At 46.5% G+C, this 18,089-nt stretch overlaps 1 protein-coding gene across 1 annotated transcript in view; it reads left to right on the forward strand.

The window, feature by feature from the left end:
- Window positions 1–18,089, forward strand: part of SMC2 (structural maintenance of chromosomes 2) — a 50,784-nt gene that overhangs the window by 29,065 nt on the left and 3,630 nt on the right. Inside the window, exons 15-20 of the mRNA XM_077644224.1 lie at window positions 4,976–5,169; window positions 7,313–7,456; window positions 8,964–9,158; window positions 12,268–12,468; window positions 14,599–14,724; window positions 15,547–15,698. Of these exons, the coding sequence (XP_077500350.1) occupies window positions 4,976–5,169; window positions 7,313–7,456; window positions 8,964–9,158; window positions 12,268–12,468; window positions 14,599–14,724; window positions 15,547–15,698 (1,012 nt within the window). The remainder of the gene's footprint in view (window positions 1–4,975; window positions 5,170–7,312; window positions 7,457–8,963; window positions 9,159–12,267; window positions 12,469–14,598; window positions 14,725–15,546; window positions 15,699–18,089) is intronic.

Genomic DNA, 18,089 nt, shown 5'->3' on the forward strand with positions numbered 1-18,089 from the left:
ACATGATAAACCTTTCCGGAACCCATGTTGTTCCTTCATCAGCAAATCATTCTTTACCAGGTGGTTCATTATTTCTGTGTATAAGATGTGCTCAAAAATTTTGCATGAAACTGATGTTAGAGAAATAGGCCTGTAATTTGATACATCTTTTCTTGATCCGCCTTTGTGAATCGGGACTACATGAGCTATCTTCCAGTCGTGTGGTAAAAGACCTGTATCCAAAGATTTTTTATAAATAAGGCATAGATACTGTGAGATAGGATAAGCACAGTTCTTTAGCAACCGGGGTGATATGCCGTCGGGACCACAGGCCTTTGATTCATCTATATCCTCTAGGAGCGCTAGAATCCCTCTTACACTTATTTCGACTGGCGGCATTGCTGGCGCATAACTTGTGTAATGTTGGTGACTGTTGATATGGTTAGGGGAGAAAACAGACTTGAAGTGATTATTAAAACACGTTGCCTTCTCTAAGTCACCTGAGATGACCTGTTGATTATAAACGATTTCACCTACACCAGATGAATCTGTTCCACACTCCCTTAAGTAGTGCCAAAAAAGTTTAGGGTTTTTCTTCATTTTAACGTCCAGCGTTTTAAAGTACTCCTCTTTCGCAGTTTTTAGTTTTTCTTTGTGCTCACGCGTTAGTACAAGTAATCTGCTGAAGTCATCTTCACGTTTTGTTCTCTTAAACTTGAGGTACGCACGCCTTCTTTTCCTTATCATTTTTATCAAACTGGCAGTCACCCACGGCTTTCTGCGTTTCTTCAGTCTAGCTGAATCTATACTTGGCACGTGTGCATCCCTCAGTTCAAAAAGTTTTTGCTCAAATAAACGCCATAATTCATGAATATCGCACTCATCATAAAAGCACTCAAAAACGGGCAAGTGATTTTGTAATTTTTCGGACATTCTAGCATAGTCACCTTTATCGTAAAAAAAAGACTCGCCTTGACTCACATTTCTTTTGTCTACTATGCGATGCTTTTATGCATGCAATGACCGCCTGATGATCACTAATGCCTGGAATAACATGAACAGCATTAACTTGATCCGGAGAGTTGGAAAAGAAAAGATCTAAAACATTTTTATCCCTAGTTGGTTCCTGAACGTACTGTACTAAGCCAAAAGTATCTATGATGCTCTTCATTTCTATATCGATTCCACAACCTGTTGTGGTTACACACATGCCATCACCCCAGTGCAGATCCGGCAGATTGAAATCACCCCCGAGCAATATCGGTTTTTGGGAAACCTCTGAAATGATTTCATAAAGTGATTGCAAAGTGCTCAGATCAGAACCGGGAGGGCGATAAAATGATCCAACAGCGTATGACGAGTTGTCGTGCAGCGTAAGTGTACACCATATTGATTCAACATCATTGTAATCGACATCTAGTAATGATGATCTTAAAGAGGAATGCACCAACAGAAAGACGCCCCCGCCAAACCGGGATCTGTCTTTGCGGTAAGCAATGAATTTTATTCATATTCGTTTTCGAGAAATTGATATTACAGAATTTCCGAATATTCTAAAATTCCCTAATACTCGCCAGCGATCGTATACTGCGCAGACTTTCACAAATTCGACCTTGGCAAAACCACAATATCTGAACAAATTAGCCGATGATTTTTAGATGATGATTTTTAAGAATTCCAGGAAGGCAATACAGAGGTACTATTTCCTACCTTCTTCGTTGTTTATCACGCGGACCGATCGCATTCCGCCGCTTGACTTCGTGCGAAATTCCCCAAGTGGGCTTTCCCACATATCACACGTGCTGCGAACAAGATGGTCGACGGCCCGCTTCGAATAATCGCAACGCGAAATCGCGCTTTTTTTAATCGTTCTGTAATACGTTACATATTTAATGCCCACATCCGAAGAATGCATCCTGTCGCCTTCATAACTCTCCGAGCGGGACCTACGCCATCCCGTTTTGTAAACTACGCTATGCGGGAAAGCCTACTTGCGGAATTTCGCGGGAGGATCCTCTTGAAGGGGCGCGTCGAGTTGTCACAATAGGGCACGCGATCCGGTAAACATCCCGCCTATTGCATGGTGCATTGTAACCCGCGCACCTCTTTAGTGGGCGTAAAGGCTGGCGTGACAACGATCGAAGGCCCCTGTCGTTAGGTCAAAAAATAGCCTGGCCGTGTAGTTTCAATTTCCGAGTTTCGCTGCCGCAACGGGCAACTGCAACTGTCGGCCCGCGAATTGAGCGGTAGTCCAATCCCAGCTCCATGCGGCTTTCGGACACTGACTGGCGCATCGCAGGTGATTTCTTTTCCTTTTTACAAACCGTCTCTCCATTCCGACGCCAGTGTGTGTTCCCCGGCCCCTTGCTTTCATTTGTGTTGTTCTTCCAGCACTCCAAAATGGCCAGCTCGTCACGGGATTGCAGGTGTTAGTGTGATGGAGCTGCCTCATAAGGCCTTAATGCATCTTCGCATTTTCGGCAGTTTTTTTTTTTTTTTCGGCGGGCGCGGCGAATTTTATAAACCTAGGCCTTTGGATAAACTGGGCATTTCTTCCGGTCCCTAGAACTCCGAATGAATGAGGTTTTACTAGGCATTATGTTGTTTTTTGTTGCCAGTCTTGTCATTCTATGGATCTTGTTTTGCATGGCCTCATTGCAGTTTGGATACTGTTATGCTGTCTAATCAAGTAGTATACATTTCTGTGCACATCATGTTTTCTTGTACGGTACTGAGGCAGTCTAGTGTTTTTTATTTTAGTTGCAAAGACCACACTTTATTTCGGAATAAAATAAGGGCAACGACATTTGCTTGTTTATCATTTTCTGAAATTTTTTTTTTTTTGTACTGAACAGACATTCAATTCAATATTCGAAGCCATTTTTTTTCTTCATATTCGTATTCGATTCGTGTTCAAAAATTTCAATATTCGCACACCCCTAATTATCATGAATTCTGAAGTACAGTTGACGATCGAAAATTCGGACGCCTGATTTTTCGGACATGGTTGATTATTCGGACTTTTTCGCGTCGCGGTGACAGGGCCCATATAGCCAATGTATAAGGGCGCCTGAAATTTCGGAGGCACCGCAACTGACTGCTCGATTTTTCGGACCTTGTTCGCACTCGCTGCCAATACCCAAGCCGCCATATAATGTGTAGTGGAACCTCAATAATTCAAACTGCAGGAAAGATCGAAAACTTGATCCAACAAAATGAAATTCAAGCTTAAAGGTGGCCTCTTAACTTGCAATGCTGAAATTCTATGCGAGTCGGCACGTTGCGTGCGCGTGGTTTCGAATTCGTACAGTTCTTGAATGTCTTCCGCCACATGAACTTGAAAAGCAGTTAGTCCGTGGTACTCATTTACGGCGAGTCTTTCGTCTCGAATACGGAAAGAGGTAGCAGCGAAGCGCGTGGGAGGCATACAGCTTCACGGAGACGGTGAGCGCGGGAGGAACTGGTGGTGCATTTTTCATCGAGGTCAGCATACCTCTTCTATTGTAAAACCGTTATCTGGCGTTTCGATGACAGGCAAGACACCCCTCATTATATGAAAGCAACCGTAGAGTGCATATCGCCGGATACGATGCCAATTTTGGCTCTAGTCGTTAGGCCTAATGACGAAGGCCAACGCCGCCGGAGCGCTTGCTTTGGCTGTTTCTCGGGTCTTATTGTTTCGCCATCTTCAAATTCTCATTCTAGGCCTATCATACCGCAGGCGCAGCGAAGTTCCCGCAGCAGCGTGTTCGCTTTCCGGTTTAGACTTTGTCCCAACCCGTGCGTACAACGGCGGCACAGCAAGGCCAAGCTCGTGAAAGCGGTCACCGCCCGTCGTCTGTGCACATGTCGCGCAGCGAAATTTAATCATTAGGAGCTTTAGAATGTGTGCAATACAACTGACCTCTTCCTTCGTCATATTGGCTATAGGTTCGTGGTTTTTTTAGGTGAAATCTGATTTTCCGGACTGCCCGATTTTTTGGTCGTTTTCGCAGTCTCTAGAAGGTCCGAAAAATCTGCCGTCGACTGTATTGTGGTCGTGCCTGCCCTCTTTAACCACTTTTAATCCTTCTGTCCATCCATTTTATTGCTGCTACTGTGCCTTTCCTTAGAACTGCTGATAAGTCCTACATATACACACACGGAACATCTGCGAGGCATATCAAAGCTTGTGGCTGTGTCTTACGGCCGCATGCCCCACCGGATCGCAATGAAGGTTGTATGATGTGCAAGGCACAGTGTGTGTGTACAGGATAGTCACATGATCAAGGCTGAGCGTGCACCCGAGCCATAGGTAACAAAGGTTGCCCTGTACACATGATATGCTACACCACCATCACTGATGCCACTCAAATGGCAAGTGGGCCAATAACAGCTGTGCTGTAAAAAAAATCTGCAGTGTAATGACTTCTTTATTTCTCATCAATTTCGGCTCTTGGGCAGGCTGGCAGAACAGTCGGGGCGAATCAGAACGACGGAGCAGCGATTGTATTGCAGTTCTTTTTTGTGCTTCACGCAACCTGAAGTCAACCTTGGGCGTCATAGCCACCATTTGGCTGCTAAAACTAAAGCAACATGAGACGAAACTTTGTTATGAATCATTTACCTGGTGTAGGCAAATTCCACGTTTCAATTTATGTTTATTAGAGTCATGCATCAACAAAGGAAGCCCCGCCGCGGTCACTCACTGTCTTTGGTACTGATCAAATCCCAGTTGCGGCGGCCGTGTTTTGATGGAGATGAAATTCAAGAGCGCTCATGTGCTGTGTGATGCCGGTGCACATTAAGGAACTTAACGGGATCTAAATTAATGGAGCCGTCCGCAGTGTTGTTCGTCGGAGCCCGTGTGTCGCTTCGGGACGTCCAGCACCGCATACCATACCATTGCAAATAAAGAATGCAGAACCAAACGTTGGCATCCGTGCTTGTTTAAGCCTGCAGCTATCCCCTTTGAGTCAATTCACACTGCGCACTCTTGCTCTGGGGGCTGCTGCAGAGGAGTCAAAGGCCAAGCTGCAGGAGTGCAAGGAGACGCAGCAGAAGGCCTCTGCCCGCGTCAAGGAGCTCGAGGAGAAAGTCAAGGACTCCAAGAACATCCGCGACCGGGAGCTCAAGGCAGCCGAGCAGCAGATTGCCAAGGCCAAGAAAAAGGCGGACGAGTCCTCCAAGAAGGCCACTGCCAAGAAGCAGGTAATGAGTTGGATGGGGCGCAGAAGCCCTGCAGTGGCTTTCTTGAAAAGAAAAAATTTTCAAGGATGACGTAGTTGATAGTTTGGAGCACCTTCCGGTCATTATTAATGACTGAACAGAATAGGGCACAGCGCAGACTAAACATGGGCAAGGTGAAGATCACAAGCTAGAATTGACAGTACACCACCACCAGCAAGTCTGGCAACATAATTTAAAGGGTCAATAAGGACAAATTAGAGCTGGCTTGTGTCCACAGGTTACGAAGAAGTTGCTTTAACTGAAAACGGAGCAGTTGTCATCTAGGAAGGGTAACAAAATAAGGAATAGTGCGTACCACCGCCTCTGGTTGTTTTTGGGAGCAGCTTTTTTTGTCAGAAAAAAAAAAACTTTCAGTTTTTTTTTTGTGTGTGATTCTCGGAAGCTAGCCTACATGGTCACGCACGTCCAGATGGGCGTCGCAGTCCCTTTTGCTCGTGGCCTCAGGAGTTTGAATCCAAGGCAGGGAATAAATTGTTCCATTTTAAATACAATTTTTTCGGCAATGAATTCAACGAGAGGGGTGCATTTTGTAAACATGTTAACATGGGGTTTGTTTTTAAGGGGGGAGTGCACTCTAATTCGGCCTTCCAGTTGTTCACAGTTACCGTATATACGCGCATAATTTGCGCACTTTTTATTTAGAGATTAGGGCTCCAAGAAGGGGGTGTGCAAATTACGCGGGGAATTCGCAAGCGTGACTTAAAAAAACTCCACAAAGGCCATAACGCGCAATATGGGTACAGTGTAAGTTGCTGCGTATATGTCAATACGCGGACCTGCACCCCACTCTGGCCGCCCCCCGAAAAAAATTTTTCTAAATGAAAGGCCGCGCACCCCCCTTCCTCCTTTGCGGGATGTCATCAAGGTGCATGCAGCTTGCGGCCCAGCCAACTGTTTGGTAGTTCCGGATTCCGTAAGTTTGCTTTGATAACTTTGTCCGGGAAAGCAACCGCAAATCAATAAATCAATTATCACACCGCACACACAATGTACACCCGGCCAATTCTTTAAGTTATCAGTACCGCGCGAGCGTTGACCAAACTGCTTGTCTTTGCCTTATCACGGCGCAGAGCGGCGAAGCCAGCGAGAATACTCATGTGCACACAAGTTTTCCGACACAACGATTGTCGTCTATGGGCAAACTTGAGCGCACGCGGTTATTCTCGCTGGCTTTGCCGCTCCACGCCGTGATAAGGCGCTGACAGGCAGTTTGAAACTTGCTATATAGTTGTAACATCTCATCGCAAGACACGACCGAACAACCAAACACAAGCCGTTAGAGCCACCAAGAAAAGCGTAGCAGGCAGTCGAGTCACATGCATCAGCCAAACAAACAGCGGTGTTGGCTCTTCTGTCGGCTGCCGATCCTCCCCGGAGTCGCTGCCGGCCGTTCCGAGTGGCAATGCTGCTGGTGCCGCCGTGATTGTAACAACAGCCCAGCCGCCACCATGAATGCCCAGTGCACAAAATTCAAAAATCCGTCCGAACAAACACGCGGAATAGCCGAGAGCCATAGGGTAGAGCCCGCGTGCATGATGGTGGTCTAGCGCAGCACGGTGCATAAAATATGGGAGTAAAGAAATTTTTCTATAAATCAGGGTGATAAGTTAAGGGTGCGCAAATTATGCGCGTAAATTCAGTAGGTTTTTTTGTCTCGTCAACTTCAGGTGTGTAAAAAAAAAAAAGGCTGCTCTCAACTCCCACAAATTTTGGGACCCCATCTAGTTTGAACTGTTGAGTGTAATACCAGTGGCAAAACTACTCTAGAGTGTGCCCTAGCTCGATCCAGCTGTTGTGCGACTACAGTAATGCGGGAGGTATATAAATTCAGGACAATATTGAATTGGGCACGTTGGATTGTGTTGATTACTGGCGTGAAGCAGGAGCAGATAAGTACTGGAAAAAGACTGGAGGCACACAAGCACTTTCTTGGAACTACGGTGTTGTTACAAAGAACACAAATACTATGTAGCTGCAGGCTCTGAACAGCATGCCTCACACTCGCAAGTTCCCGTATGTGCTTCGGGTTCACAGTAAAACTTTTGTGAAGCTCCTTGGTGTTCTTGCCACTCTAATCTCTCTCTCTTCTGGGGCGGGAATGCAGGAGTTGGAAGCGACGAACCTGGAAATCCAGGAGCTGGAGAATTGCATTGTCAGCTACAACAAGCAGATGGTAGACAGTGACACGAGGTTGGCCAATCTCCAGACGGAACTTGGGGAGAAGGAGGAGAAGCTCTGTGCCATCAAGGTGGGCAGCCTTGTTTTCAGTGACATCGAAAGGAATTGCAGCATGAGCTGTGTGAAGCTTGAGACTGACGTTTTGGAGCACCTGGTGAGCTGTGGAAAGGAAAATGATAGAGATAGGAAGAGAGCAGAATGTGTCGGGGAGCAAACACGTGTTGATGACATCCTGCCTGTATTCGAGAAGAGGAAACAAGCCTGAGCAAGGGCATGTAGTACAGTAAAAGCTCGTTAATTCGAACTCTAAGGGAACCGGAAAATTGTTCGAATTATCGAATGGGCACTAGAATGAGTGGTCATTGCGCCCCACTGTGTGGGCTGAATCTTCAGCGGTCACAACTAGACTCTTTATCACGAGCTAGGCGCTACTACATGGTTGTGGGGGGCGATCCTGAAGAATAAATTCATGCGGTCCTATTGGCAAATGAAATAAATTGATCAGCTAGTTATGCACCAGAAACAAGTACTACTAGAATGCATTCGTGTGAGCAGCGAGGTTTAGTGCTAGAATATAGGACGCTATTTATGCTCCAAAACATGTTTATTTACGACAAAGGGTTCTCAAAATAAAAGTAACCAGTGATGTGCATTTGCTTGCGTTTCTTCTGCCGAGACTCCATCAGCATCATTTGCAGCTTGCCCAAGAGCTCTAGCACAACATCGGAGTTCTCACTAGCAGAGAAGTAGCGGGCTGCAACATCAAGCGCCGACACTACTTCACATGCACCACATGCATTTGGCAGGGGCATAGGCTCGTCGCTACAGCCTGACTCATCACTGTACACTGCTGTCTACGTAGCTCGCGGCACCAATAAAAAGCATGACGGCGGCGCCCGAACTGCCATACTGCATTGTGTACACCACGTGATTGCGACCCAGCGACCGTGGCACAGCGAAAACCTGGAACAGCTTGCGTCGAAGCATCGGCGGCGCGAGCGAGTGCTTCGGCAGCAAAAACCTGCTTCGACATGCACCGGAGCACGGGCTCCGTTAGTGTCGTGCGCTCGACTTTTTTTTTTCTTTTCCATTGTATTAGGTACATCTCTAGTAAATTTGCAGCGCATTGTACGCGCTATGAGTCGGCCTCTACCTGTGAGGAGCGATGTCAGCCAGGGCCTCCTAGTTCGAATTAACCGTAGTGGATGCTGCCTTGTTCGAATTATCGGGAGTTTTCCCCCATTCAAGTACACAGGGCTGTGCCGGGACCCGGGCATCAGTTTTAATTAACGGAGTTTGAATTGGTGAACTTTTACACTATGCAGTACAGATAATCGATGGTTCCTTGGTGTAACAGAGTGGATTTCAGTGAATTCAAGCGTAGCAGGTTGCGGCAGAGACTGATGGGCACGTGAGATTAGGAACTTAGTGGGGACAAGGTGGCTGCAACTGACACGGGACAGGGGTAATGGAGGTCTACTGTGGGAGAGGCCTTTGCCCTGAAGTGGACATAAGAGGGGAGACGGTTGCAGTGGTGGTGAATGTCGTCTTTTTTTTTCTTTTTGTCTGCTGCGCAGGAGGAAGTCAAGCTGGCGGGCGACGAGGTCAAATCTCAGAAGGAGAAGCTGAAGGCAGCGAGTCGCGAAATCTCCGAGAAGTATGCTGAGCGGGCCGCGGTCGAGAAGCAGGCCGGCCAACTGAAGCTCAAGATCCAGCAGTGGGAGCACGACGTCAGCAAGATTGACCGCGAGGCTTCAGATGCTGTGAAGAAGGTGTGAAGAGATGCAAGGGGGGAAGGAACTATGATTGGCTGCACTTGTCCGGTGGTGTAGACCGGGGTTTCTCAAACTGGGCTCTGCGTAGTACTTTTTGGGTTCCTTTAGCACCTAAATCTATGCGTGCCTCAACTCCCAACTTTTCTTTGGGCACTTTATTTTGGGGCAGATTGTGATATAATCTCTTATTGTAAACTGTTTAACCATACAGCCATCCAGTTGTAATTGAATTTTGATATTTCTTGAAGGTCGTGCACTTGCATGCTTGTTTTCATGCATATCACACAGGATTGGATGGCTTCCATCCATTCCTGCCCGATATGAATGGAAAAAAAAAAAACATGCCAACACCTGTGGTGTTCCTCGGTGCCTTTTGAAAGCCAGTGTGCTTCCCTGAGGCTGAAAGGTTTGCGAGCTCCTGATTTAGACGAATGACCTAGGAGAGCAGAGCTTCTTGGACAGTACAGTCAAACCTCGTTGGGAATTATCAGCTGTATCTAATTCTTAGTATTTTTAACAAACGCACACAATTTCTACTTTACATATCAAATGCGGCTGGACTTGAACTGTACACACTGAACTTCCTAGTGCCAAGCGGGGCCCGTTCGGATGGCAGGCTTTGCCTCTGTACACGAGTGGCTGATGGTGGTGCAGCAGGTGTTCTTGCTAAGGTTCACGCTTCTGTTTCGCGCTTGCCAATAGCGCCACGGAAGGTGCTGCAGCGTGGAGGGTTGGTGGCCGGCCGGGGGTAGGAAACTTCCATATACACCATTGTCCAGGAAATAGCTGCCGGCACGAATTCCTCCCATAGGCGCAGAAGGGAAGCTAGATTGAGCATTGTATCATTGTCATGACAACGTTATCTAATAGAATAGTTTCACCCCCTTGTCGAGTTCAAACCACAGCCAGCGAAAATAGAGCCGCTTCTTGTACCAATGCCTCGGACAATTCGGCCACCACCGCTGCCTATCGCGTTACATATGTGCGCATAGGAGTTGTTCAGGTTTAAGCATCAGTTCTGTTCCAATCAGCAGGTGTGCTGAAGTAATTGAAACCGAAACTAACCGAAGTTTCCTACCCCTGGTCTTGCAGTTGGCACGCGTTCACATGAAAGCTTCTTGCATTTGTCGAAAGCGCGCTGGAAGCACCGGCATGGATGTAACCATCCTGCACTCGTGTCAGCTGTCGCAGAGGTGGTGGAACAGTGGTAGCTTTTACCCTTGCATGCCGCTTTCCGCGCCACACAGCTGTAGTGCGGGGAAGCCCCGGTGCTTGGCCTGGCGCCATTGTGTGCTGGCGTTACTGCGAGCGGAAGCCAGCCTGACGCGCTGAATTTTTTTCTTGTGGTCTTTGGTATGACCGTGAGTGCCATCTTTGAAACGGCACCAAAAAATTCAGAAAGGCCTTCCTCTTTCTGTAGTAAGGATCACCTGTATTGCAGTCCCTTCACTGATTGAATTGGGCTGCTGATGCGTGCATTCTTTATGAAATGAGCATTTGAGGTTGATGATAATGAGGTTTGACTGTACCTCAAAATTTTAATGCTGGTGTCGGCATTGTTTCAGGCAGCAACTTCTTCATTTGATGAAGACTAAATCCGAGGCCTTTGAAGTTGTTTCCCTCGCTTCGGGCATTAGAAATGGGTGACTTGAAAGCTGCCATTTTCTTTACCACCTATGTTGCCACGTGAGAGGAATTGGACTGCACCCAAATAAAATGATTTGAATGGTAGACATTGCAGTTCGAAGAGCTGTGCCTTGCTTGTTAAAATATTTGGCTGGCTAATTTGGTCGTTTTACCGACCAGCAGTGGCTCAACGGTTTGGGCGCTCGGCTACTGAGCCAGCGGACTCGGGTTCAGTCCCGGCTGTGGCAGTTGTGTTTTGATGGAGGTGAAACTTAAGACACCGGTGTGCTATGTGATGTCAGTGCACGCTCACCGGCAGTTTAAATTAATTTGGACGTGTGGAAGAATGCCAGGTGGACTAAATTAATTTTGCGCCCTCCACTAAGGCATCCATCATAGCCCCATGTGTCACCTTGGGACATAAAACCCACAATTACGATATGTTCTTCCCACCGAATCTTCGACCATTTGTGTATCTGTGCAGGTCACATGGTGTTGGTTGAAAAGACTTCAATCAGCAGTAATCAGTAATAATAATCAATAATTAACAATAAGCAACAATCAGTAATAATGTGCAGAAATCTTTTACTAGCTTTGACGTTTCATGCAACAGCTGTTGGTTGGCCTCTGCTATTTTTCCAAGTAATGACTGAGTGTATCGTTTGTGCAAACAGGCACACAGGTGCATTCTGGGGCACATTGAAGCTGTCAGTTTGTTTGTGTTGCACAGATAGATTTGAGAAGCTAGGTTTCTTTGCACAGACGATTCAGCACTTGCCTCTAAAAATCTCTAGCACTTATTGTGTAATTAAGGATCATCAAATAACTTGAGATCAATGTGCTTTCTATGAACTATAATCACTGTCTTTAATTTTTCTGTTCTGATGTCAGCAACTCTACTTAACAGACCCTGTCAGTTGTCGGTCATTAATTCAGCTCGTAGAATGTTATAGCAGGAAGGTTGAAATGGTGTGTGCGTTTACCTGGTCCGGTTGCATGTCTGGGTGCTAAACTAGAGAAAACAAGCTTTAGTTGGTGTTTTTAACAGCACAGTCACTTGGGCTGTTTCAATCCTGATTGGGAGACTGTTAGGGTCGATCTTGGTCGAAATGTGGCATAGCGACACACCCTAGTTTAAATTGCGATTAAGCCTGGCCTTCCTCAAGACCAGGACAGTAAGGTGGAATTAGAAATTTTTGGTGGTCATCATGGAGCTGCCACTACTGCCCTTGAAGTACTCTTACTTCTGTTGTTGGCTGCAGGTAATAAAATTTTTGGCACGCAGCGCCACCTAGCATGTTGCAGGACAACACATTGGTCTGCTTTGAGTGAAAACTTTGATCGAAATTGTATTCACTTGGTATTAAGTGTCTGTGCGACGCTGGTGTAGCTCAATGGGCTACTCTGAGCTACTGCCGGGGAGGGGAAATGCGCCGGAATCTGGGGCGCTGCATCTGAAGTGGTGGTGCTCTGCATGCAGCTGGAAGACCTTGTGCGGCACTACGAGTGGATTCCATCGGAGCGGTCCTACTTTGGCAAGAGCAACACGGAGTACGACTTTGAGGCCAACAACCCGACGGAGGCGGGCCGGCGGATCCAGAAGCTGTCTGAGACCAAGGAGAAACTGGGCCAGAGCGTCAACTCGCGCGCCCAGAGCATGCTGCTCAAGGCCGAGGAGCGGGTGAGGGTGACTGACGGTTTTAGTGCACGAAATGGGTTGTTCGGTTACAGCTGCCTTTCCCGTTCCCGGTCTCCCGCCATCTGGCCTTCCTGCATCCACTTTCCTTGAAGGTGTACTTGAAGGTGTACTTGGAGGTGTACTTGGAAGGTGTACTTGGCGTACTTGAAGGTGTACTTAAAGATACAATGCAGTCTACCCCTCTAACCCTCTTATAATAATACCATCTAGAGCAGTGTATCGGGTATAAAAATGACAAACCAGTGCACAGTCTGTCAGCTAAATTACGTCGTAGGTAAATTAAACCGCTTCCAGCAATGCTGTCAAAGTGCTTAGCTGGTTAAAGCAATATAATCTCCTGGATAAAACCCTGCGTATTGGGCACAAAAGTGTCAAAAGTTTACAACCGCACCATCCAAATTGTGTTCACAATACTTCGCAAACTTGTGTCTCTTAAGCCGACCATTCATCTAGCCCAGCCAGCGTTAAGGTATAAGGGAAGAAGAGGGGGTGGATAGTGGTATTTATTTAGTTTTTAGATGTCTGGCTGTTTTGACGTCAATGCATATTTACCTCGATTCTGTCCAGGTTTTATGCTTCTTCCAGTGCGCCGAAACTGCATGCCCATCGCGTACTGTTTACAGTTTTTGCGGTGAAGCCTTCTTGCGATGATGCCACTTGTGAAGTTCGACCACTACCACATCGCACTTGAAAGAGGTCGCGAAGATCTTTACCATTTTGGAGCAGTTCTTCGACATTCTCTACAGTGTGCACGCAGTAGAGCCTTTAATGGAACTGCGAAAAATTGTCATTGCCGTGCAGTCTCTGTCTCAAGAACAGAATAACATTGCCAGTTTTCTACAAGATAGATTTGCTGCACTCAATTTTTAACAGCTCTACTGGGGGGACCATTCAGTAATTGATGCTTTTGGTTAATTCGGCCATTTTTTTCCTTTTCAGTCATTTTGAAGTCCTAATTAACGAGGTAAAGCAGCATGGCAAGTGTTGCCACAAATTCGAAGAGTCCCATAATTAAAGCTGTGCAAACCACACAATGGACAGAAATATGAGTGCTGAGTCTTTCTTCCTGCGTTCTGTGCTCTCGGTGGAATTCATGCTTGGAAGTGGCACCTGTTGTTGGCTGGGGGGGCGTCTTTGATGATCACCTGTCATAATGATGTAACCTTCTTTGTGTTCAGGGACCGGTGAATGTCCCAGAGGACATCGGGAATTTCATTTGCAGTTTTTTTGAGAATGAAGCCACCTTTCCGCACAGAAAAAAATTGCTCTAGTGTTCCTTGGGAATGATTTTTCAATCTGGTTCAGTGTCTTGCTTAGTTTGCTGTTTCTGGCTGGCGTGGTGGCTCAGTGATTATTGTGCTCGGCTGCAAACCGAAAGACGTGGTTTCGATCTCGGCCACGGCGGCCGAATTTTAATGGCAGCGAAATTCTGGAGTTATGTGTTCTGTGCGATGTCAGTGAACGCTAAAGAACCCCAGGCGGCCGAAATTATCCGGAGCCCTCCACAACGGCGTCCCTCATAGTCGCTTTGGGATGTTAAACCCCCACAAACTATAGACCAAACCCAAAGCCCTGCACTTCCGCATCTCTTTCTTCTTTCACTCTTACCTTCCTCTCTCTCTACCCTCACCGCCCGGTTCAGGTGTCCACATTCCACGGTTCAGGTGTCCACAGGTGTTCATTTATAAAAAAAAAAACATAAAACCAAAACTGGACATAGTTTGCTATTTTCCTTTAGTGTGGTAGGCCAAAGCATTTAGGTTTGTTAAGGCGAACAGTGACACAGATCTTAGTGGAAGTGCGGTGGTAGATGAGATATGCCCCAGCATTATTTAAAAAAAAAGATTGACAAATAAAAAATACATCAAAGCTAAATTCGTACTTCAAGATGCGCTGTTGCAGAGTCTGCGAGGTGTCTGCTGCGAGTGGCGACAACCTGGGAAAATGGGGGAAACATTGGGGCATTTGTGTCTGGAAGAGGAATGTTGGCACGGCTTGCTCTTGGTGGAGGAAAATGAGCTTCAACATCACTTGTTTTTTTTTTTTTGTCAGGTTTCTGGGTTTGTCAGGCTCCTGTTTTTGTTTAATTGGCTGCTTTCTTGCTCCACGCAGTACCAAGACCTGCAGAAGAAGAAACAGACTGTGATCCACGACCGGGAAAAGATCATCGATGTCATCCACGAGTTGGATGAGAAGAAGAACTTGGCCCTCAAGGAGGCCTGGAAGAAAGTTAACAAGGTGTGTGTGTGTGTGTGGGGGGGGGCGGGGCTACAAAGGGGTTTTGCATGTTATGGCTAGCACTGCTACAAATTAATAGAAAGCTGCAGTTAGTGCACTTTCTTCGTTATCGTTATAGGCTGCTGTGCCACCTTAAAAAACCATCTGTCATCCCCTGACATGCATTAAAAATGTTTGGGGTTACTGGACATTCCTCTGAATAGTGCCTCTCCTCAGCCTTGCACATGAAGGTGTGTGAATGTTTGGAATGAGGGCTCACAAAGCGAGGTCCACAGGTTTTATAAAACCTGATTAAACCTGAGTCATAACCTGATCATCGATGTCATCCACGAGTTGGATGAGAAGAACTTGGCCCTCAAGGAGGCCTGGAAGAAAGTTAACAAGGTGTGTGTGTGTGTGTGTGGGGGGGGGGGGGGGGGGGGGGCTGCAAAAGGGGTATTGCATGTTATGGCGAGCACTGCTACAAATTAATAAAAAGCTGCAGTTAGTGCACTTTGTTCATTATCGTTATAGGCTGCTGTGCCACCTTAAAAATCCATCTGGCATCCCTTGACATGCATTAAAAATGTTTGGGGTGACTGGACATTCCTCTGAATAGTGCCTCTCCTCCGCCTTGTACAGGAAGGTGTGTGAATGCTTGGAATGAGGGCTCACAAAGCTAGGTTCACAGGTTTTATAAAACCTGATTAAACCCGAGTCATAACACGGATGACGGGAAGGAGTTAGAAAAAAAGTGATGTGCCTAGATGGGCGGCGGTCGTTACCTTCAGGTGTTTGTCACTTTATGTCACCTTTCCCCACTGTTTGTCTGTGCACACGCAGGACTTTGGCTCCATTTTCTCAACGCTGCTCCCTGGCACGGATGCCAAACTGGTTCCCCCTGAAGGCAGGGACGTACTCGAGGGGCTCGAAGTCAAGGTGGCCTTTGGGGGCGTCTGGAAGGACTCCCTCCAGGAGCTCAGCGGAGGGCAGAGGTTGTGACCTTTTCCTCCATCTTTTTTTTTTTTTTTGGTCCTTTGGTACTCTGTTGTGTTATCCTCTAGTTGGGATCTTGTGCATAGCTTGCACAGATTCATTTCGGAGCATGTTTTGCGTAGTGAATCAAAAACATGGACACGGAGGCAGGAAGGTGAATGCAGTGTTCCTATGGGCTTTATTTACGACATAAAATATGTTCAGCAGGTTCGTAGCAACAAGCCCGGCAAAGTTGCCTTGCAGGTGGTTTTGAATTCTGTTAGGAAGGTGTACCAGGACACAAAAAACTTGGGAAAAAAGTAACTGTGCACAGGACAAGTGCAGACTGACTTATTGGTTTATGTGGCAAGATAGCAAGATGGTTTCAGTGCAACCTATAACCGTCGGGAAGCGTTGCTAGCTGGGTTAAATTTTAGCTCTTTTTCTTTATAGCCTTCGTTAAACTGACTGATGCTCAAGCTATAAGTTTGAGCTGCAGAATCAATTGTGTGTCACACAAATACATCGCTGATTGATGACTGTACTCTTTCATATAAGGCTGGGAAAACAGTGCTCAAAAAGTCTAGTAGTTTTCTGTTCTTAATTATTTATTATTTCACACATTCGTGAGTCATTCTTCAGTCCGTCATGGAAAATGCATTTTGCTATGCCACATAGAAACAAGCAAAAAAAAAAAAGGTTAAACACTGCTGCTTTTTCATAGCATTTTGTTATTGAGGCACTGATGCTACAAGGTCGAAGTTGGCGCTTCTGCGAGGTGAGTAGATGTTCGCCCCTAGACTCGTAGATTAACACTGAGAAAGGAATTCTGGGTGGCACGCTCGAAACATACTACGTAGTTGCAAGACAAGGGATGTACTATATTACAAAAGCAGTCGTACCAGGAAAAGTTATACCGGAAAAATAGTGTGGGGAAAGAAGTACAAGGGCAGGTGCAGTACTTCTCACCATCCTCAAAGGTGACGAAGTGGCAGGGGTGGCTTTGTCTCACCCCCCGTGACGGTGCCCATCCTTCATACCGTGTGGTGTTTGCGGCCTAGCCACGCCCAGATAGCATTCTTATTGGCTGGCATGTGGACGTGGGCTTTTAATTAGTATGGTGATCTATGCCAGCAATGCTGATTACCCCATAGGAAGCCCAATATTCAGCTACCACTGTAACAAGCAGATCATGGCTGTTTCAAACGCTTGTGGCCGATCTAAGTGATGCTCAAGCAGAACTTTCTTTTGGGCTGTTTGGTCTATGATGCAAGAGGCTTGGCCCAGCAAAAAAAAGGAGACTGCACCGGCTCTTAATGTGAGAAAGTTGGCAGTGCAAAAGACTTGTAGGGCTAGGGAAGGAATGTGAAACAGAGGACTGGTGCTGTTTTGTGTCCCTTCACCAGTCCTGCTCGTCTTTTTATGTTGCGAAGTCACTTTTGTCAACCAGCTAGCCTTACTGAGTATTACTTAAAGGGTCCCTGAAAAGCAGTTTAGAAAGTGGCTATAAAATGTGTTCATTGTGCAGAGCAAATGTCACTGAGTGTGCACGCCGTGCTCAAGACCCCAGAAATGTGCCAATAATTTACAAATAATTTTTAAAAATTCCTGCTTTCGCTTGTCACGCCAGCCTGCGGTGCCGGGCTTTCGTGCGAAAGTGCACTTAGCGTGTCATATAGGGCTCATTATGTCAGCAGTAAGAGGCTGTCTGGCTTGCCAGAATGGCAGCGAAGAAGGCGGGGTGCATTGTCGGCAGGAGACTGCATCATGTCTCCCTTTCCACACTTTCCTGTATTGTGTGGCCCTGGCCAGAGAGAGAACGCCAAAAAAAAAAAAAGTAAGCAGAGTTAGGTTGGTTGGGTGGCGCTTTCTTAGGCAGAATGTGGTACTGGTTTGTAATCTTTATTTTTTCTCCCTCGGTCTGCTGTGTGAGCTGAGAGGGAAAATTCGGAGGGCATTTTTAATTGCCGATATCTTTGGTGCTATATATGCTAGATCGCAAATTTTTAAGCGAGGGTGATAGGCGATAACCGAGGATGTTAGGCAATGCAATGTCGATCAGTATTTCGGCTTTTTATATCCTCGGTGGACACCGTTTCTGTGCCCCCTTTAACCGGACATCTACTAAACACAGCGGCAGTCCTGTGTGTCATCTTTTTTCATTAGTACAGATAAGCTTCGATATAACGAAGTTGGTAAAATCTGCAGCTTCCTTCGGAAAATTGAAATTTTGCGACATCGAAATTTCTCTCGTGAACACTTCTCAGTCACGCTGAGTAATGAGGACAACACACCCACAGAGAGTTTGGTTTCGCTTTCATTGTCGCCTCTCTAAACTGCAAATCCCCGACCAAATCGCTGACCTGATGGCACCCTCGGCTGCTGCTGCGAATTCATTGGAGAGAACGAGG

This window comes from Amblyomma americanum, chromosome 11 (genome assembly GCF_052857255.1).
Source record: "Amblyomma americanum isolate KBUSLIRL-KWMA chromosome 11, ASM5285725v1, whole genome shotgun sequence".
NCBI lineage: Eukaryota > Metazoa > Arthropoda > Arachnida > Ixodida > Ixodidae > Amblyomma > Amblyomma americanum.